This window comes from Eleutherodactylus coqui, chromosome 1 (assembly GCF_035609145.1).
Source record: "Eleutherodactylus coqui strain aEleCoq1 chromosome 1, aEleCoq1.hap1, whole genome shotgun sequence".
In the NCBI taxonomy this organism is placed as follows: Eukaryota; Metazoa; Chordata; class Amphibia; order Anura; family Eleutherodactylidae; genus Eleutherodactylus; species Eleutherodactylus coqui.
The window spans coordinates 226,871,040-226,894,446 of NC_089837.1; the positions used below are offsets into that span (position 1 = coordinate 226,871,040).

General features: G+C 43.3%; 1 protein-coding gene across 1 annotated transcript in view; it reads right to left on the reverse strand.

Moving 5' to 3' along the window:
• PEX7 (peroxisomal biogenesis factor 7) overlaps positions 1–23,407 on the reverse strand; it is a 145,681-nt gene that overhangs the window by 35,663 nt on the left and 86,611 nt on the right. The window contains exon 8 of the mRNA XM_066606118.1: positions 13,389–13,444. Within this exon, the coding sequence (XP_066462215.1) occupies positions 13,389–13,444 (56 nt within the window). The remainder of the gene's footprint in view (positions 1–13,388; positions 13,445–23,407) is intronic.

The window sequence follows — 23,407 nt, forward strand, 5'->3', positions numbered from 1 at the left end:
CAACCAGCGGAAGATAGCGTGAAAAAACGCTTCCCCGCCTACCGCCGCGCGTCATATGAGGCGTGTCACATGACGCGACGGCGCTGGGCGGGGAAGCGTCTTCACGCTATCTTCCGCTGGTAAGTATGGGGTCTCTGGGGGGCGCCGTGACGGGCTTCACTGCGGAATATTACGCGGCGGAGCCCGTCACGCTCGTGGGAAGGAGGCCTAAAAGACTGCATTTCCGCTGCACATATCTATCTATCTATATATATATATATATAAAAAACACACATCAACATTTATGTGCAGTTGGCAGAATACTTTGAGCATTATACAATAATTTCTACAGTAGACAAAAAAATTATTTTAACAGAATTTCAAGTCATTTAGACTGCACAAAGAAAGTGATAAATATGTGCGCTTCCTGTGAATGAAATTCTAAGTACTCAGGCAAGGATTTATTCTAACTATGTTATTTGTTATATATACAAACAGCACACCCATTTCTTGTATCAGATCTATGTACACCACTATTAGAATCTGGCCTTTCAACAACAAATGTTCTCTTCTCCACAAGTGGCTCTTGTACTAGATGAGTGACAATCCCCCATGCATTTCAAATGTAATTATGCCTAGTGTAAAGAATAGGCATTAGACTGGCACATGTGAGGCTTGCACAGCTACTGATTACTCGACGTTTGGCAAGTTGTAGCCACATTTGTAAGAAGTTGTGGTTGGTAAATCCGTGATAACAAGCCTCTACTGTATGGAGAGCTGTGTTACAATATTCTTCCTGAGCTTATTCAATCAGCCTTACAAATAGTGTGCAATACATTCTGCATAATCTCCTTTATCACAGGTTTGCAGAGCTTTACACAATCTTCAACCTGTATTCCCTATACTTCATTTAGCATACTTACATTCATTCACAGCAGTCTAGTGGCGTGCATGCACGCAGACAATGATAAAATATATTAAGCTATTAAGCTGGTACATGGCCAGTACACAAATCTTATTTCAAATGCAAAAAGATGCCTGGACGCAACGAAAAAAAATGAAGAACACTTTTAGCAAACAGGAAGTCACCAGATCTATGTACATAAATCATAAGCCAAACAAAGCTCAGACTGCTAAATTGTTGCTTTTACACTATGCCCTACCAATGCATTTGTCACCATCATCTGCCTAATAAATGTGCAGTGATTATACTAAATAAAAAAGACACAAATTCCCTGGAAACAAAAAACGTAGGCAAAAATTAGCGCTGACCATAAAAACACCACATATAATGATGCTAAAATAAGACATAGGACAGTGGTGGTGAATCTTTTAGAGACCAAGTGCCCAAACTGCAACCCAAAACCCACTTATATATCACAAAGTGCTAATACATCAGGGGGCGGGGCTTATCACGACGTATGATTTTACAACAGGGCCGCGTCAAAATAGACAGCGTGCAGATTTTGCAACAGAAATTTCCGCTGAGGACATTTTGCAGCATTTTCAGCACATATAAACATACCCCAGCAGTAATAGTGACCCCGTGCAGTGGCCGCAGCAGTAATAGGGACCCCCACAGTGGCCTCAGCAGTAATAGTGACCCCCTCAGTAGTAATAGGTACCCCTACGGTGGCCTCAGCAGTAATAGTGAGCCCCTCAGTAATAATAAGATTAGTGACCCCCATGGCGGCCCCCAGTAGGAATAGTGACCCGACGGAGGCCCCCAGTAGGAAAAGTTACCCCCACGGCGGCCCCCAGTAAAAATAGTGACACCCCCCACAGCAGTCCCCAGTATCAATAGTGACCCCCACAGCGGCCTCCAGTAGGAATAGTGACCCCCACAGCGGCCCCCAGTAGTAAATACTGACCCCCCCACAGCGGCCCCCAGTAGGAATACTGACCCCCACAGCGGCCCCCAGTAGGAATACTGACCCCCACAGCGGCCCCCAGTAGGAATACTGACCCCCCTGAGACCCATATACTTTCCCCCTCCTCCTCATCGAAGCGCCGCTGCTCCTTTGCTCAGCGCTGACCGCAGGTACACACTGCGACGTCAGTGTGTGCTGCCGAATGCCTCCTCCCCCTGCTCTCACAGAACCATGCAGGAGATGTCAGGGGAGGGGGGGGGGAGGAGGATCCCGGCAGTGTGGACCGGCATCAGCGCCGCTAGCAGTGCAGTGGAGTGAATATCGGCAGGGGAGCTGCGTCCCCTGCCGGTATTCACTAATGTGGTGAGCGGCCGACGGCAGCGCATGCCGGCAGGAAGGGCTCTGCGTGCCACCTTTGGCACTCGTACTATTGGTTCGCCACCACTGACATGTGACAACGGATTGATGAAATGCCCATGTATACTACACAAATTAAACAAAATATGGTGCCATGCAAAAAGAAGTACAGCAACTGGCAAGTAGAGAGAGTATTAAATAGATTTTCCAGGACTCAGATATTGATGCTCTAGTCATAGAGCAGCTAATCAATATTGCATTGTTGAGGCCGACACCTGGCACCCCAGCCGATCAGGTATTTGAAGGGGCCATGGCACTTGGACAAGTGTGGCAGCCTCTTCATTAGCCTGTGATGTCATGCCCATTGGTCATTTGTGTAGCTGTATGTTTTTAGAGCACACCTGAAGTTTTGTAAGTCCTGGATTGTCCGGATAGCTTTTGGTAGTGCATTCTAGAGCACTGGTGCTGCTCTGGAGAAGTCTTGGAAACGGGAATGAGAGGTTTGAATTAAAGGGGCGCTCAGTCTGGTTTCGTTAGAGTGAAGAGCCCGGGCTGGGTGATGGATTGAGATGGGGGAGGCAATGTAGGGTGGCGCTGTACTGTGGAGGGCTTTATGGATGAAGGTAGTGAGTTTAAATTGAGTTCTGTATTTAACGGGCAGCCAGTGCAGTGACCAGCATGGGGCAGAGGCGTCCGAGTAGTGGCTGGACAGGAAGATGAGCCTGGCTGCCGCATTCAGGATGGATTGGAGAGGATAGAGTCTGGAGCGGGGGAGGCTGATCAGCAACAAGTTGCAATAATCGAGCCGGGAGTTGGTGAAGGCAACAGTTACCGTTTTTAGCGTGTCCACCGTGAGAAAAGAGAGGATTCTTGCGATATTCCTGAGGTGCAGGTGACATGTTTGGGCAAGAGATGGGATGTAGGGGGTAAAGAAGAGATCGGCGTTGAATATGACCCCAAGGCAGCGGGCATGCTGTCTGGAAGTTATGGTGGCGCCACACACTGAGATGGAGAGGTCAGGATGAGATCAGTTAGTGGAGGGCGAAAACACCAGTAGGTTAGCTTTAGAAAGGTTTAGTTTTAAGTAAAGGGAGGACATAGTTTTAGAGACAGCGGACAGACAGTTGGTGATGTTTTGGAGGAAAGGTGCAGAGATGTCACAGGAAGAGGTGTATAGCTGGGTGTCGTCAGTGTAGAGGTGGTATTGGAGGCCAAATCTCCTGATGGTTTGTCCAATAGGGCCTGTGTAGATGGAGAAAAGGAGTGGACAGAGGACTGAGCTCTAGGGGACCCCCAGCAGCAGTGGGAAGAGGAAGAATCAGCAAGCAGACACTGAAGGAGCGGTCGGATAGGTAGGAGGAGAACCGGGAGAGAGCAGTGTCCTTTAGGCCAATGGAGCAACGCATACTGAGGAGGAGTTTGTGTTTAAAAGTGTCGAATGCTGCTGAGAGGTTGAGGAGAATCAGTAGGGCATAATCACCCCTCGATTTGGCTGTCAGGAGGTCGTGTCACACCCTTGTAAGGGCAGTTTCTGTTGAGTGTAGGGATCAGAAGCCAGACTGTAGGGGGTCGAGAAGAGAGTTTTCTGATATTTAGCTTACAAGGCGGGAGTAAACCAGGCGTTCTAGTAGTTTGGAGATGAGGGGGAGATTAGAGATGGGTCGGTATTTGGCAGCATCAGTCGCGTCAAGAGTCGGCCTCTTTAGCAGTGGGGATATGATGGCGTGTTTGAAAGAAGAGGGAAAGATGCCAGAGGTCAGAGAGATGTTGAATATAGTGGTGAGATGGGAGATAATCACTGGGGAGAGGGACCGGAAGAGGTGTGAGGGGAGAGGGCCGCTAGCGCAGGTGGTGGGGCGAGCAGAGAAAAGCAATCTGGAGACTTCTTCCTCTGTTATTGGTCTGAGTACAGACAGTGAGCAGGACGTAGATGTAGTATTGATGAGACTAGGGTTAGGGCTAGTCTGAGACTGGGAAGTTATTTCCTGACAGATGTCATCAATTTTCTTTTTGAAGTAAGCAGCCGTTCAGCACTTCTCGAGCAATGCCGTATGAAACATGTTTGAGGCGTGAGCCAAAGTTTCTGCGGTCTCGAGCAATTGGCTTGGGTCACGGTAGGTGCTGCTTCATCCAGGGCACGTTTCTGAGCGGTGTTGTAGTGTGCAGCATCCAGGTTGGGGCAGGAGAGGAGAGAGATAGGGGACAGAGAGGACTGTAGGGACTCAGCAAAATCCTGGATGCGAATGGCCTGAAGGTTCCTGTAAGTACGATAGATAGGAGGGTCTGGAGAGATGTTAGTGAGCTTGACAGAGAAAGAGAGGATATGGTTACATCACACTGTGTCCTTCCTCCATCTTTCCTGGTGGGTCCTGAAGGCAGGAGGGAGTGTTTCCGCTAACTAAGGGACACACAGAGATTTCCTATGGTCTTCTTTCAATCCTGGTGTCCGCCCCAACTCTGACACAGTCAATTACTTTTACCCACGTTCTTTTAATGTCTTCATATGAATGGATTTTTACACTATACACAAAATTGCACCTGTTTAAACTTAATCTTTGTGGCCATCATTCACTTCCCACAGTCCTGACTTATGAGTTTTCATTGTCAAACTGCAAATTAAAGTGAAATAAAATAAAATGTTATAGCCTTACAAGCACATGCCAATTTATTGCTATTGGTTTGTCATACTTAACCGATTTTAGGATATCTTCATGTGTAATGTGCTAGGCAAAACGATGGTGTTCTTAATACTGCTGGCGCTATACTAGAAAAGGAAATTAAGCAGGACACCATAAATAATGTGTCCTGTTGTAGCGTAATAGGAACATGTTTTAGATATAAATAAAAATGAAACGATTTATTGCGGACAGTAAGACATGAGCCTGAGTCAGCTCTGGCAGAGGTTACGCTGTACATCGTGCTGCACTTAAACAGTCACTGTTGGGCTTCTGGCTTTTGCTACCTGAAAGGAGCAATTAGCAAAGTGATAGATCTTTCCAGTTCACCAGCACAAGAAAAAGGAACTAGCTTTAAAGATAGCAAGCAGATATAGGATTGGGAGGGCACACAGCTTAGCTTCTGACCCGGTAGAGGACTACAAAGGAACAGACTAATCCTGTTTACGGAACTAACGCACATACTTTTAGCATCTTATTAAAATACAGTAGCCTCAACTCCTACGGTATATTACACTGCTGTATTCCCCTACTTTATTCTGTTCTGGGTTTTAAAAAAAACTAAAATAAAATCCCTAAAATCATTTCAATTCATGACCCCATTTGCTTTCAAGGGATTTTGCTAATGGAAGGCATTATAGACATTGTTACTTTCCTTCTGAGGTCAATAAAGAAAGAGACTTAGACTAAAGTAAGTGATGTGGCTTTCATCGTCTTGGTGATCTTTATCGGCCAGTGATGGCCACAGTCACTACAGTAGTTCTTGGAGTCACAAGAAATTTCTTAAAGGGATTCTGTCAAAAAAAAAAAATCAATACTCACCTATTCCTCCCCAGGCAGACTCCTTATCGCATCTTCTCCTTGCTTATCTTCTACAGTCCCCCGGGTCACCTCATCACAAGCCAGAAGGATTCTCTTCTTCTTGTTATGATGCCTCCATTCCTTACATTCTTCTTCCTGTATGCTACGTCACTGTGATATAGCGTTCACTGTGTAGGAAGGAATGCCGATCTATTGCTGAGACTGTGCTTGCACGCTGTCTCACAGCAAGAGTTCTTATACTATTGCAGAGAGACCCCGAGCATGCACAGTCTCTGCAATAGCTTGGCACTCCGCGCGAGGCAGTGAACACTAGGTCACTAGTGATGTGACCTACACTAGCCTGCAGGAAGGAGACTGCCTGTGAATGGAGGCTTCGTCACCGGAAGTAGAAGATCCAGCCGGCTGGAGGTCAGGTGAGCTGGGGACTGCAAGAGAGAAGAGAAGATCAGCAGGGAGAAGATGCGGTAAGTAGACTGCCTGGGGAGGAATAGGTAAGTATTATATTTCTTATATGAGCCCACTACATCAATGTTCATAAGTACATGACTCACCTACTATAAGTAAACTGCATTATTTTAGATGGCCTAATAATTACTTTACCTTACTATAAACAGACATACCAAGTGAAAGCCAGCATAGACTGCGTATGGCACTGAACATGTCCACTTAACACATGCACAAGGAAATGCGCAGTTTTCTTTTTCTTTAATTCCCCTCTCTGTTTCGGAGTGGGGATGTGTGTGAAAGCGCTGCCCATACGCTGCGTACATACACAGAGTGTGCTCCAATCTATTTCTCTTGCATATCGATACGCAGTGTCTACACACCACTGTGCATGCATCAATGACAATCTATTGCCTTTTATTTACTTCATTCACCGTGTATCACACGTACGTGCAATGCACATGAGATATGCAGTGAACACATGGTCGTGGACATGAGCCCATAGTCAGGTATAAATTATGTATCCAAGCAACTCAATGCAACTTAATGACCAGTTACTGTTGTCTAGCCCCAGTCTGCAATTAGTTTATATGGCAACTGTAATATAAAGTTTAGCAGCTCATTATCAAATAAAACAAGGAAACTAAAAAATAATAATCCTAAAAGCAACCTGTCATGTCCCCAAAGCACCACAAACTAAGTTATGGTGCGGTTAGGGAATGTTACTGGGACCCGGAAGACATATTTTTTATACTCATCGGTTTCTGCAATCCAGTGGCATTCCCCTCTAAAGTTGGCGTGTCACGAAAACCTAACTCTTTCCTGTCCCATGAGCACTTGTACAGGACTCCGAAAAGAATCAGGTTTTCGTGCCACATGCCAACTTAATAGGTGGACACTGCTGGATCGTAGGAACGGGTGAGTATAAAAAGAACCACATTACATGGCTCCCTGTCAGGTCCTCTAATACAGGGGTCCCCAACCACCGGTCTGCGGACCGGGCTGTTGGGTGTTTAGCACCGGTCCGCGGCACCGCCGGGAACTTTTGCTCTAAACACAAGGCCGCGGGCCGAATCCGGCCCGCTGCCTTGTGTTATGTGGCCCGCGGCGTGCCGACGCCGCTCACCACTGAAGCGATTACCAGCGGGGGCGCCGCAGCTCCCCGCTGGTAATCGCGCTGATCCCGGCGCACACTGACGTGTGCAGCCCGGAACGCTTCCTCCCCGAGTCCCCTGCTCTTCAGTTCCGCAGGAGAGGACTTGGGGAGGAAGCGTTCCGGGCTGCCCACTGACATCAGGGTAGAGAGCGACGTTGACAGCAGGGAGGAGGTAAGTATATGGGTTGCGGGGCTGCTTACTACTGGGGGGGGGGGTGGCTTCCTATTACTGGGCGGGGGCTACTTATTACAGGGGAAGGGGCTGCCTATTACTGGGGGGGGCTGGTTATTACTGGGGGTGGGGCTACTTATTACAGGGGAAGGGGCTGCCTATTACTGGGGGGGGGGGGGGCTGCCTATTACTGGGGGGGACCTGCTTATTACTGGGGGGACCTGCTTACTGGGGGGGGGGCTGCTTATTACTGGGGGGTGGCGGCTACTTATTACAGGGGAAGGGGGTGCCTATTACAGGGGGGAGGCTGCCTATTACTGGGGGTGGGGCACTGCCCATTACTGGGGGGCGCTGTCTATTACTGAGGGGGGCTACCTATTACTGGGGGGGACCTGCCTATTACTGGGGGGGGGGACCTGCCTATTACTGGGGGGGGGGGGCACCTGCTTATTACGGGGGTGGGGGGGACCTGCTTATTACGGGGGGGACCTTATTATTGGGGGGACCTGCTTATTACTGGGGGGACCTGCTTATTACTGGGTGTGGGGGCTACTTATTACAGGTGGAGGGGCTGCTAATTACTGAGAGGTGGGGGCTGTTTATTACTGGGGGGGGGGAGATAAATTATATGCTGCCCTATGTGTGTGCAGGGGAGCAGGGGGGATAGATTATATACTGCCCTATGTGTGTGCTGCCAGGCTGGGGGGGGGGATATATTATACTGCCCTATGTGTGTACTGCCAGGACATTCTAAATGTCATAATTAAATAAGAATGCACTAAACTCCAACCCCCTTCATAGCCCTGCCCCATATAACCAAAGCCCCGCCCATGTCCCGCCTAACCCTGCCGGGCCTTGTAAAAATGGTCTTTCTTGAAGCTGGTCCCTGGTGCCAAAAACCTGGTCCCCAAACCACTGCTCTAATAGCACCATGGCTTAGTTTACGGTGCTGTGGAGATGTGACAGGTTCCTTTTAAACTTTTCCGACTTTTAGGCACTTACAATACTGTGGCTGGATAAGGGGCATTACAGTGCTTGGACGTGGTACAACATAAGACAGAGCTATAATTTTCAGAATCCACATACAAATGTACATGGTTAGCGATGACTGTTCAGAGCTGCCAGAGATGAAACTCATTGTTTAACAGTCAGTACTTGAGTGGGATACGGCACATTGTACACAAGTCGATGCTTAACAAACTCATCGTTTTAATGGAGGTAACCTGCAGTTCTAAACAGAAATCACTAAACGACAAATGTTATTTGTGCACTTTAGCAATTAGTAAGAAGTGCTGACGTCTCTGGACAGTCACTCAGGCTAATTATTTTATTCTGAACTGAATGTCAAAAATTCTCAGATCGAAAGCTTGAGGCACAAGTGACAGATGAGAGCGGCCATTCATATACTCTACTTTCAGCTAACAAACTACACAATGTATTAACTGAAAAGGAGACAATGAGTCACAAAAGTACAAAATTAGTAGTCACGGAAACCAGCTTTCATGGGGTCCTGCCACACGCAGACCAAAAGCACAAATCACTCGCTGATTTGGTCTAACACACGCCAGCACTTCACAATGCTGCTCGTACAAATGCTGCCACCACCAACTTTTAAAGGTAAGCTGGAACTGTGACCTATGAATTATAAACATAAACTTCGGAGTTATGGTCTGTTTTTAAAACGGACAAGACTTGACTAATAAATTGCAGATTTATTCTAAAAAGAAACTAGCAGTGCAAATATATATACAAAGGATATACACAAAAAAGGTTGTTACACAGGAGTATAAGGGTATACAGGCATACACAACAAGACAGTACTTTTTTAAAAAAAACAAGGAGAAAAAATAAAGAAAAGATACGAAATTTGGGATATCTGACCCAAGTTTCTGATTTGTGTGGAGCCACTGAAGCAATGGGAAAGTCCTTACACTGGGCGTATCTCTGACAAAATTCTTTCTGATGCCCCAGTTTTTTAAAAGTTTCCCTCAGGGAAACACCTTCTCCTGCCCCCTCTGATGTTATTCAGGACAGTTGGGCTGGGGCATGCATCCCTTGTGGAAAAATCATAATTCAACATTTTACCCATATCTCCAAAAGTGATCCTCCTATTGGGTATTTGCGCCCGGCATGTTTCTGGTCACGATTTTATCTATTTCATGATACTAAGCATGACACGTAAATTATGCCGAGGTACGCAGATAGGCCATTTAGGGGTGTTCTGGGCCACGTACCCCAATGTGTTTAGGTGTGTTTTGTTCAGCTGGTCACCCGAATCTAAAACTATAATTCACATCAGGCTAAGACCTTCGCACAACGAATAACTCTTATTAAAAGATCTTTCCCTAATCTGAATTTCGGCTCTGGCGTTCTGCAAGTAGCCATCTGCTAGGTGAGTGATTATTCTAAGACTTCATTAATATATACATGGACATACAATGTTGTTCACTTATGCTAATTCTACCCCAAACATGCAGAAAAGAAAGGACAAGGGTTATTTACACACATCACAGCTCTTGCCCAGGGGAAAGTCAGGCAATGGCCTTCTAAATGCAAATATCAACAGGCAGGAATGAGCAATGGGTGGAGGGGGAGAGAAATAGAAACTTATACTGCATTCTCACTACTTAAGGCCTGAATGGGATAACAGTGGCACAACATGGGCGACAATATGGATGGGCCTGATACACACATAAAATGGCTGATGGCCTACCAGTCTCTATATCACATGTGCGTTCTGATATTCTCTTTATAAATTATGTCACGTGTCAGGTTTTAAGGAGAGATCACGGATGTAAAGGGGAGTATGTTGGTATCCGACAAAAAGCTTAACGTAAAACGAGCAAACAAATGTTTCTTTATGCTTTATAAATATAAATAAAACTATTAAAACTATTTCGCTTCTTGCATTCCAAAAACAAATAACAACAAAGCAAATGGAATTATAAAAAAAACTAGCCCAGGTACCTAAGACAAAATGCGTTACTGCTATTTTAAGTGCGCTATTTAAAGTTCGCTTGGCATCTTATATCTAAAACAAAAAATCTGTTTGTTTGTGTTGTATACAAATTTCCAGCTCTGGTCCGATTTGAGTAAAATTTGGCATTTTTTGTTGCCGATAGCAACCAATCATAGCTCAGCTTTCATTTGTTATTCTGCTGAGGTAAAAAGAAAGCTGCGCCGTCATTGGTTGCTATATATTATACTGCTGAGGTAAAATAAAAGCTGTGCTGTGATTGGTTGCTATGGGCAACAGTTTTCAAACCTCTTAGTGCTGAGATAAAATGAAAGCTGCTCTGTGATTGGTTGTTACGGGCACCAAAAACTGATTTTTACTGTTTGTTGATTTACTGTTAGACAATTTTGATAAATGAGGGCCGGTGTTCATCAATTTGCTTCATATATTCCTGTCTGGGGACATATCATTTCCTGAAACACACATTTTCAGCGCTCAGTATGACTCTTCTAGTGGGAATTACTTGCTGGAAATAACCAGGAATACTAAATCGAGTACCTGGAGTCCATTGGTGAAAGCAAATTTGGGGGGTGCTGCATTAAAATGCAAGCAAAGGCAAAAAAAATGCAACTAAGGTTGCCGAGACAACATTTCAGAATTTTTTTTAGCCTATTACCTTCTTCATGTCGTGATTATACTTTGAGCAAAATGTCATGTCAATCAGTCATACAGTTTGACAAATATATACAAGATAGGGAAAAAATGGATTGCCACACTAACTAAAAGAAGGAATAACTATGTTGCTGTATATGTGTTATCTGGCCGGCAACAGAACTGAGGTGTCAATATATCGCAATTTGGAGTAAGTGACAAAATTGCAACTTTTTAAATGTCAAGGCTAGCCCTTAAAAAAAAAAAAAATAGGTGGGGCTTAGCATTGGCAGCCCAGCAGAAGCTGACAAGTTATATCTGAAACCTACGCCAGCTTGTAGATGACATAGATATTGGTCTGCTGCACAAAGGTGTGCCAGATGCAACAAATGTATTAAGAGGCTTGCGCTTCTTATTAACTTTGTTGCTGGCTGTGAGAGTAACTTAAAGGGGTTGTCCCGCGGCAGCAAGTGGGTCTATACACTTCTGTATGGCCATAATAATGCACTTTGTAATGTACATTGTGCATTAATTATGAGCCATACAGAAGTTATCAAAAGTTTTTCACTTACCTGCTCCGCTGCTGGCGTCCTCGTCTCCATGGTTGCCGTCTAATTTTCGCCGTCTAAAATGGTCGAATGGCCAAATTAGACGCGCTTGCGCAGTCCGGGTCTTCTTATCTTCTCAATGGGGCTCCGTGTAGCTCCGCCCCGTCACGTGCCGATTACAGCCAATCAGGAGGCTGGAATCGGCAATGGACCGCACAGAAGAGCTGCGGTCCACGGAGGGAGCAGACCCCGGCGGCCATCTTCAACCGGTAAGTATAGAAGTCACCGGAGCGCGGGGATTCAGGTAAGCGCTGTGCTGTTCTTTTTTTCAGTCCCTGCATCGGGGTTGTCTCGCGCCGAACGGGGGGGGGTTGAAAAAAAAACAAAACCCCGTTTCGGCGCGGGACAACCCCTTTAAGTATAATGGTTTAAAGCACCTACAGCCTACAGATGGGAATAGGGAACATTACAAGCCGAAGCTTGCCTCATCTACCAGGACTTTAACCTTTATTCAACCCAACTGGAATAGCAGGGCTTTAGAATTGGAAGAGCATTCACTTGGGACTTTCATTCCATTATCTGACAGACACCTTCTGCCTCAGCAAAACATTGGCACTGCCAGGAGAGATTACCAACATCAGCAGAATTTGTCTATTAGGTGGTACTGTGTAGTGAGCATGTATATCTGCTGGATCTGTAGGGGGATTCAGGTAGTAGCGGTTTGGGCCAGGTGTCCAGTGAATACATACAGTTAAGCACAGCTGCTTCCGTTGTTTGCAGTCCATGTTGTTAATTGGGTTTTCATTAAAAGGATAGGTACACTTTAAGAATTATTCCTTCTAGTCCAATGTTTCCATTCAAGTTCCACCTATCACTGAAAATAAGAAACTGAATTGTGGCACATGCACCCAAATGTGTCATCAATAAGTGGAAGCCAAGGGTCTCAACCTTTTTAGCCATAACAATTACATTTGACCAGGTGCTCACCTTTATTAGCATGTGTACATTGACAGGTAAGTAGACAAATTCAATTAAAGAAAATATTATAATAATATGTGAAGGTGGCCTCACAAATGGCCATCTTCACACTCGTGCTTTAAGATGGGAACTTAGAGAGATGTGTGGAGACCGAAGCCCCAAAATTCTTTAAAAAATGGAGAGAGTTTATAGAAAAGTTTCTTGACTAACGAAATTAAGGAGTGCAAGAACCACTAATACGTCATGGTACCACAGACAAAAGGATATGAACCAGCTGGGAATTCTACAGATCGCAGAGAAAATAAGGAGGGGAGGTGATCGTTGGAGGATGCACTGCGGGTTAGTTTAACAAGTTACCAGTTATATGTTTTATTTATGTTTTTATAACGAAATATTAAGACTTTGGGAATTTAGGGGAGGGGGGTAAGGGGGAATAAATAAAGAAAAAAAGGGAATATATATATATATATATATATATATATATATATATATATATATATGAGACTATATAGTACTATGTATACAGAAACTGTCAAGATATGATCAGAACCTTATGTAACAATTGCAACTTACTCATGTATGTTTTCCTTGAAATGCCAATAAAAAAAAAGTTAAAAAAAAAAAAAAGATGGGAACTTAACAGCACTTGTCAGAAATTTACATTGAAGAAGCTCCTTACAGAACATTAACAAGATACATGGAGCAGAGTACTCTAAAGACAACCTTCATTTTAAACGTTAAGCTATAGAGATGGCTTATCGAGTGATTAAAAATCCTACCTTACGGTGAAATCATAGGAGCATGATCCCAAAATACTTGCATGAAAGGGAGAAAACTAAAAAAGAAAAAGAAGTTATAATGATAATTAATTAGAAACACTCAGCAACAGCCGTTATTGTACCACAACAGACAATAAATCATCTTCACAATAAGTATCATATCGAACAAATGTTTTTAAATCCCCAATGCTCTCATTTCAACATCTTAAAATCAAACAGAATTAGAATGGAAATTTTAAAAAATGTGTCATTGTTACTTTAATGCTACATTCTGAAATGCCTAAAGTAAAATGTTGAAACAAAGTAATAAATCTGTTATTATTTTGCCAACAACTCATAAGTTATGTATTGACAGCTGCAGTGCCTTGAGCATCATGTAAAATTAGTACGATGGTGGCAAATCCCCGTGTTGTTTAAATGCGGCTATGGGATGTACAGTGACAATGACAAATATGCTTTATAATTAAATGTAGTAGTAATGTTAAACAACATTTCATTAATTCACTTTAGGTAAATAAAATACAATGATCCTTTTTATAATTTGCATTTTTTTGTTTTATATTGGATGTGGCTTACTGTACCACATACAGTACTTACATAATCATCTGAAGGAGCAGTAGTGCTAAAGTCTGGGGCCCCTTCATTTTAAAGGGCTACTGTGAAAGTTCGAAACACCCCAAAACACCTGACCACCAACAGAGATTGGGATCCACATAGAAGCGAGGGGCAGGCTATCTGTGTAATTGTGGCTTGTGATGTAAATTCCATACATGGAGAGAAATGTATAAGATCTGTGTATCGCCTATGTGATGCAACCACTTGCTCTCTGACTTCTACCTTGTAAGAGCCTCAAATAGGTTTTACCCAGTCTTGCTGTGCCTCATCTTTGAATGACTACCATTTGCTTAAAAGGACTGGTTCTCAGGATGGTCCAAGAAACGTTTCAGCTCTTTTACAGTGGTTCTCAGGATGGGCGATTTCCAACAATGAGAAAATAATCTACTATATTAAGTTGTTGTTCTTCTATGACAGAAACTCTCAGAAAATATACACTCTTTTCTACCTCAACTATTTACAATTGTCAATATATGTATATGGTTTGCCACTCCCACCTCATGGGGGATCAGATATATGTATTAGTGTAATATGTCTCCACCAGAAGTGTGGGCAGGACCAGGCTAAGCTAGACGTAACGCACAGGTCACCCCCACAGCTCCCAATTGGCTGCGGGATGCATACGTCTTCACCAAACTGCCGAGAGAGAGATAGTTCGGTGGAGGCAATGGCAAAGCGGGACGCCTGTATCTGGCGTCCTGTTGCCACAGCGACCCGTCAGGCCGTAGCGATTTTTCTTGCAGGGATCCGATGACCTCATGGATGCAGCGCGCTCCCTCTGTTAAACCCTGTTACATACCGTGATCTACATAGACCGCGGCATGTAAGGGGTTACCAGTGGCACTCGCTGCTCCAAGGCACCCCTCAAGCTGATGCAGTGGGAGGACAGCTATCACTGACAGACTGCTCTTCTGCCTTCCGGTGTCAACACATTACACTAATACCTCCTCAGACATCAATGTAAAATACCGGGCCAGGTTCTCTATTTAAGGCTGTCTCTCAAACTTACAATGAAAGAACGTGATTGGATATTTTATTTCACTTAAATTTATATATATATATATATATATATATATATATATATATATATATATATGTAAATAATATAAAAAATAAAGGCAGACTATAGTAAATGTTGTGTTCACCTTAATTTTTATCCTGGCTTTAGACTGACAGAATCTGATAATCCATAAGGAAAACCGTCACATAATTATTTAACATGTGTCTTTTAAAAATAATTTCAGCAAAAGAAAAAAAAAAAGAAAGTTTAATATGTCTTGAAATAAAGTGTATACTACATTATTTCATATACCGCATTCAGATGGTAGTTGGTACTGTAGGTCAAGATGTATGCAGACTGCTTTGATCTTGGGAAAAGAAACATTAATTAGGTATTTCTTATCTTGCCATTTACCTAATTATCTACTGAAAGGAATTTCTTTGCTTCCTGCACAAAAGATTGAAAGCACCTCTGAGTCATGTAAGTAAATGGCCAGTTATTAAATGAACAGCAAATAAGAACTTTTGCCTGAGCCAAAAGGCCTTTGTATCTTATATGATAATGGTGGAAAATTGGTTACCTAACAGACTATGTGCAGACTAAAGCTGCATAATTCATTACAAAAACCATAAAATGTGATAATTTACAAAAGTTATAGACAATGAATGTTGCAAACTTTGTTTTTTTCCCACTCATTTGCAGTATCAGCATTATTCTAAAGCTGTTCATATCTACTACTCTTTCAGATCATGGTTTAAAGTGTACCTGAGTTTTCAACAAGTTCTCCTTCCCAACTCATTTACTGCTGCTTGTACCCTGTATCATGTCTGTAAATTCTGATTTTCAGGTGGCCTTTCCCAATTTTGTGTTGTTCTGCTGTTTGAAACCCATTTTCATACAGGGGGCGTGTAGTAAACCTACCATTCTGCCAGTAGTTCACTGTCCTGCACTTCATTGCCCTGACTTCCCATGTTGCATTGTATAGTTTGTGGTTCAATCAGCATTGGAGTAGTATCTGAATGCCTGCCCCTCTGCTCTCCCAAATAGGCTGCTGTACAGGTTAGCCAAGTGATAGCAACTGTCACAAGTTGGGTAGACTACAGCCATAAGAGGATGCAAATAGTTGGTGGCATTATGCAATTAAAAGATCAATTTAATTTTTAGCTTACTATTTCTATGCTACAGCAGAAATCTAGGATTTTCAGAGGCAGCAATATCTTTCCAGTCTTCAACTGTATAGTTTTAGTAAGCTGTGCCCAATGTAAGTTTCAAAGTTAAAGGGGTTGTCTCGCGGCAGCAAGTGGCGTTATACACTTCTGTATGGCCATATTAATGCACTTTGTAATGTACATCGTACATTAAATATGAGCCATACAGAAGTTATTCACTTACCTGCTCCGTTGCTAGCGTCCCCGTCTCCATGGCTCTGCCTAATTTCTCTGGCTTCTTGCTTTTTTAGACACGCTTGCGCTGTGCGGTTTTCTGCCTGGTGAATGGGGCCGCTCGTGCCGGAGAGCTGGTCACTGCGTCGTCATCGCAGCTCCGCCTCCGTCACGTGGTGCCGATCAGCCAATGAAGTGGCTGTATCGGCAGTGGAACGCGGAAGACAGAAGAAGAAACTCCACAGTGCACCATGGGAAGACCCGCGGTTCACCGTGGGAGAAGACCAGCGGCGGCATCTTTAAAAGAAGAAAAGAAGAAGCTGCAGAACGCTGATGCAGGTAAGTGCAATGTGCTTGTTTAAAACGAACACATGCTTTCTTTTTCACAGGGCATAATGCAGGGGTCCATTTAAAAAAAAAAAAACGCTTTCGCCACGAGACAACCCCTTTAAGGGGAGAATCTTGAAAACTATCTAAATGAAAAACTCTTTGTTGCACAGGGCAGCATTTACAGCACATTTTTCATTTCATTAAGTGCTCTTGGAAAATGAAAGCTGGATTGTAATTGAAAGTATTTCTTTTAGGGCTGAATACCCCGCCGATATACGGTCATCTGAATAAGCCCTTAGACAGTTTTCTACAAATTGGCCCCTAAATGTGTTACATGTTCAGAGATGTCCTTCTGAACACCACTTCAGGGACACATGAATACAATGTATTTGGAAAGTCCTAAGAACCCCTCCACTATTTTACATTTTGTTATGTCATGGCCTTGTGCAAATAAAAAAAAAAAGTTTCTCCCATTATTCTGCACTCAATAACCCATAATAATAAAGTTCAAACATCTTTGCAAATTTTTAAAAAATGAAAGGCTAACATTTTGTATTGACATGCGTATTTAATGCTGTATTCAGTACTTATTTGAAGCACCTTTGGCAGTGACTACAGCCTTCTTGGGAATGATGTGTTTTTACCTCTGAATATGGAGATTTTTGCCATTCTTCTTTGCAGATCCTCTCGAGCGCTGCCAGGTTGAATGGGAACTGGTATTTTCAGATCTCTCCAGAGATATTGAATTGAGTTCAAGCCAAGGCTCTGGCTGGGCCATTCAAGCAGTTATCCCCAAGCCACTCCTGTGTTGTCTTGGCTGCGTGCTAAGGGTCATTCTCTTGTTGGAAGGTGAACCTTTTTCCCAATCTGAGGTCCCTTACACTCTGCTTCAGGTTTTCATTAAAAATATCTTGGTACTTTGCTCCATTCAGCTTTCCATCAACCCTGACCAGTCTCCGTGTCCCAGCCGTTCAAAAACACCCCCAAAGCATTATGCTGCTTCACTGTAGGGATGGTATTGGGCAGATACTGAGCAGTGCCTGCTTTCCTCCAGACATAAGGCTTAGAACAGAAGCAAAAAGTTAAATTTTAGGTTCATCAGACCAGAGAATTTTCTTTATCACAGTTTAAGAGTCCTTCAGGTGCTTTTTGGCAAATTAAGGTGGGCATTCATGTGCCTTAATGGGGAGAGGCATTTTTGGTCACTTTGGTGGAATGCTGTAGTGATGGTAAACCTTCTGAACATTTCTCTCATCTGCACACAGGATCTTTGGAACTCCGAGAGACCACAGTGTTCTCGGTCATCTCTCTTACCATGGCCCTTCTCTCCCGATTACGTAGTTTGGTGGGTCGGCCAACTCTAGGAAGAGTCCTGGTTGTTCCAACATCTTCTATTTAAAAAGTTTGGAGGCCACTGTGCTCTTGGAAACTTTCAGTACAGCAAAAAGCTGAAGCCTTTACCAGATCTCTGCCTCCACACAATCCTGTCCTCCTCCTTTGGCTCTGACATGCATTGTGAGCTGTGAGACCTTTTATAGACATGAATGTGTATTTTAGAGGAAAACTGTCCAAATTGCTTTGCACCACATTTACTATGTGTTTTAGACACTTCAGGACACTTTTCTTACCATGTCTGACAAAGGGGTGTTGCTTAAAAGAAAAGAAATGAGGGGAAGTGGCCTAAATTGCAACAAAAATTGCAGCAAATTATAACAAGACTGGTCTAAACGTATATTAGACCGTCTTAAAAATTCATGATTTATCATTCAACAGAATCAGTGATAATTTTAGCACAGTTTAAGACTTTCTAGCCAAAATCTGTACTAACTTTTAGACAGTATTAGATAATAACCCCAGATGTGTTTGAAGTATGTTTGATATATTCACCAAACCATGTCAATAGGGTCTCATTGGGCATGCTATTGGCATAAACCAGGCTGGTATATGTCAGCACAATAAGAAAAAGGTATACCACCAGGTATACCTTCTTTCCTTTTGAATAGGTCCCATGGGCAGAAGTCCTTAAATGATATGTTCACATTTGGGGGGGAATTTTTTTCCCCCCTCTTAAATGCATACATTTTTGGCTGACAATCAGTTTTGCAATATGATTCAATTTTACAAAATTGTACCGTTTGTTCTCTTCAGCTTCTACATATTACTGTTTATAGACACTGCAGTCTAAGGGCTCATACCCATGGCCGTATATGTAAATCTGTCAGCCCACCGCAGCGCTTTACACATTAAAGAGCCATATGCTCTGCTGGCTGAGTCAGCAGAGACTGCGTATGGCAATGTGCATGCCCTCGAATTACACACTCACAGGTATGCATAATGTGATTTTTTTCCCCCTACATTCCCCGCTCTTCGGAGCAGAGATGCATATAAAAACGCTTCCCATACACAATGTATTGTGTATGGATAGCGTATCATACACTGCCCATACAAGTGTACAGAGCTCATACTGCATACGAAAGCAGGGAAATAAAGCATGCTGTGATTTCTCTTGCGTATCCATACGCAGTGTTCACACGACAGTGTGCATGGATCAAAGAAAGCCCATTGACTTTCATTGATCCATTAACTATGTAACACGCATCTTTGCAAGACACGTGACACACGGTCGTGGGCATGAGCACTAAGTGTCAATAGAAGATCAATGTCAAGACCGATGCTTGGTTTTCAGCCCCTATCTCTCTTCTCTTGCATGGTCTTATCAGCAAATTTATGATCACAACATAGTTTATCTTGAAGAAATAGCTTCGCCAGCGTGAATTTACGTGGATTGTGATTTTAAATACTGCATCACCTTCTGGACTGAATGAGACTGTGAGCTTCAGGTCTTTCCTGTGACTGTGCCATATTAAGTAGTGGGTGGATATTAGGATTTTATATGTGCACATTAATATCCTGTTAAGGTCTCCACAAACACCTGTTAACCCTGTACTGTGTCCACAAAGGTAGTCATGTATGAGGAGTAGAGATGAGCGAGCACCAAAATGCTCGGGTGCTCGTTACTTGAGTCGAACTTTCAGTGCTGCTCGAGAGTTCGTTTCGAGTAACGAACCCCATTGAAGTCAATGGGCGACTCGAGCATTTTTGTATATCGCCGATGCTCGCTAAGGTTTTCATTTGTGAAAACCTGGGAAATTCAAGAAAGTGATGGGAACGACACAGAAACGGATAGGGCAGGCGAGGGGCTACATGTTGGTCTGCATCTCAAGTTCCCAGGTCCCACTATTAAGCCACAATAGCGGCAAGAGTGAGACCCCCCCGCCCCCACTGTCAGCATAAAGATCGTTCTCCTCTGCCACAGCTCTAACAGCTGTGGCAGAGAAGAATGATGTTAGCCCATTGAATTCAATGGAGCTGGCAATACAGCTGGCTCCATTGAAAGCAATGGGCTGCCGGCGATCGCGGGATGAATTGTCGGGAAGGGCTTAAATATATAAGCCCTTCCCTGCAATTCATCCAGAAATGTGTAAAAATAAAAAATACATATATACTCACCTGGTCCCGGCAGACGGAGTTCAGCGCGGCCAGCGGCAGTCCTCCTGAACAGCTCTGAACAGCTGTGAGTAGTATTCCGCAGCCGGGGATTTAAAATCCCCGCCTGCTGAATGAGCTGCCTCTAATTGGTCACAGCCTGACCAATCAGAGGCAGATTCCACTCACACACCCATTCATGAATTTATGAATGGGTGTGTGACTGCTGCCTCTGATTGGCTCAGCGGGACCAATCAGATGAATTTATGAATGGGTGTGTGACTGCTGCCTCTGATTGGCTCAGCGGGACCAATCAGATGAGAGGCAGCAGTCACTCACCCATTCATAAATTCATGAATGGGTGTGTGAGTGGAATCTGCCTCTGATTGGTCAGGCTGTGACCAATTAGAGGCAGCTCATTCAGCAGGCGGGGATTTTAAATCCCCGGATGCTGAATACTACTCACAGCTGTTCAGAGCAGTTCAGGAGGACTGCCGCTGGCCGCGCTGAACTCCGTCTGCCGGGACAAGGTGAGTATATATATATATTTTTTTTTTTACACATTTCTGGATGAATTGCAGGGAAGGGCTTATATATTTAAGCCCTTCCCGACAATTCATCCCACGCTCATCGGCAGGCCATTGCTTTCAATGGAGCCGGCTGTATTGCCGGCTCCATTGAATTCAATGGTCAGTGCTCGTTTAATCGAGACGAGTACCGCGTGGTGCTCGTCTCGAGTAACGAGCATCTCGAGCACCCTAATACTCGAACGAGCATCAAGCTCGGACGAGTATGCTCGCTCATCTCTAATGAGGAGCTCTATGTGTGACATCTGTCAATTCTTTTTGCTTTGGATTATTAGGAATTGAACTGAAGAATAGTGTTTTCCTTTGAGTCAGGAATGTTATAAAATGATTACTTTTTTTATCTGTATTGCATGTATCTCTCATATATTCTTTGCACTTCAACGTTTGCACTTTATTTTTGTTATATGTTATCATTTTACCTACTGGTAAATGTTGTTGATCTATATCGCACCATATCCTTGTATGTTGATACTATTTGGAATGCAGTGTGCACTTTATATGTTTGATTGTATGCAGCCTTTTTTCATAGTCACTGAATTTTATGAAATGTATTAATAATCTAGCACTTTATATGATGTTCTTCATAGAATTACTTTATTTGGTCATACAATATTGTTAAGTTGAGCAACACATTCTGTTTGCATGGGCTTCTTACATGGTTGGGATGCGGCCTCTTAGTAATCCCTGTTGACATGGTTCCCAGGATGCGCTGCTCATGTCCTTGTATGCGGTGACGTGGCAGTTGACAGTCATTGTGCCTATGGTCTGGCATCATCATACCATCATGTGAATACCGGGTCAATAGCATATTATCATGTGTGCCTCCATCCTATGTCGTGGAGTATGTGGTGTATAGCCCCGGCTTTAATTGCAACAGTTTTCTTTTCTTTTGACACCTATCCCAGGTTAATATGTCTTAGGATGTTCATTTTTACTGATTTATTGGAATTAATTTTTCATTGGTTTTTATACAATAAATGAAAAGGAAAAAAAGGATGTAATGATTTGGAAATCCCACATAATAATTTTTAATTCACAATGCTAAACTACATACTGCATTCATCACAAAACATGGCTATGCAGGAGAGTCTGGGTGCTGAATTGGCCGCCTGCAGTCCAAACCTTTCACCAATAGAAAACATTTGGTGCATTATGAAAAAAAAATCCTGCAATGACGACCCCGGACTGTTGAGTCCTACATCGGACAAGTCCTACAATGGACAAGAATGGGACAACATTCGCCTCGCAAAACTCCAGCACTTGGTTTCCTCACTTCCCAGATGTTTATAGACTGTTGTAAAAAGAAGAGGGGCTGCTACACAATGGTGGACATGGCCATGTTCCAACTTTTTTGAGATGTGTTGCTGCCAATTTCTACACGAGTTACTTTTTAAACTGAAATGGAAAAATGTCTCACATTCAATTTCTGGTGTTCTATGTTCTCTTGTGTATAAAATATGGTTATATGAGATTTCCAAATGATCGCATTATTTTTTTCTTAACATTTATTTACATTTTACACAGTGTCTCAGCTATTTTGGAATTGGGGTTGTATATGTTTAGTTGCATGTGGTTCTTATGTCTTATGGCGCCTAATGTTTATCTGTAATGAGCAAATTATACCTTACAGACATAAGGCTAAAGAAGGATAAAGAAGAATAAATAAGGATATTTTTAATAACATGGAAAACCACAGACCACTGGTACAGGTTGTTTGGGCTTAGCTATCCTGTCCCCCACCCCCCATTTAAAAAATCTCACACGGCAACATTGACAGAAAATGTTAAGGGTCTTTGAATGGAACGACTGAAGGAAAAAAAACTAAACGATTCAAATTTGATACCGTATTTGTGAATGCCATAAAAAAAAAAGAAAGAAAAGAATGACAGTTTGTGTTAATCTTATCTCTAGAAAAAAATGGAATAAAGAGTGATCAAAAGATGATCTATAAAGACTTGAGCTCAGTCCTCATATAGCTCCATCTATGCAAAAATAAATCTTAGGGCTCATTTACACGGGCGTATGCGTACAGTGCTGCGATTCTCCTGTGTGATTTTTTCTTTTAGGCATCCCCACTCTTTTCAGAGAAGGGATGCATATTGAAACTCTGCCCCTTTGCTATACATGTGTATGGATAGTGTTTCATACGTAGCCCATTCAAGGGCTACATTCGATATGCAGAGAAATAGAGCATGCTGCGATTTATTTCTCCTGCGTATTGATACGCAGTGCCCACACGAAGGTGTGAATGGAAGAATGAAAGTTCATAGATTTTCATTGTCTTCATTCACTGTGTGTTACGTACGACGCAATACGTGGTGACAATATGCTCGTGTGAGTTCATTATGAGCAAGTGGCATTCGCCCAGGTACAATAAACAGTATGGAGAAACCAAAAAATACAATATTTATTGAAGAGTGCAGCAAAAAGAATAAACAACTTAATAATAGTGAGCACACATGTAGATTTTCATCCTTAAAGGGGTTGTCCCGCGCCGAAACGGGGTTTTTTTTTTTCTTTCAACCCCCCCCCCCGCCCCCCGTTCGGCGCGAGACAACCCCGATGCAGGGACTGAAAAAAAAGAACAGCACAGCGCTTACCTGAATCCCCGCGCTCCGG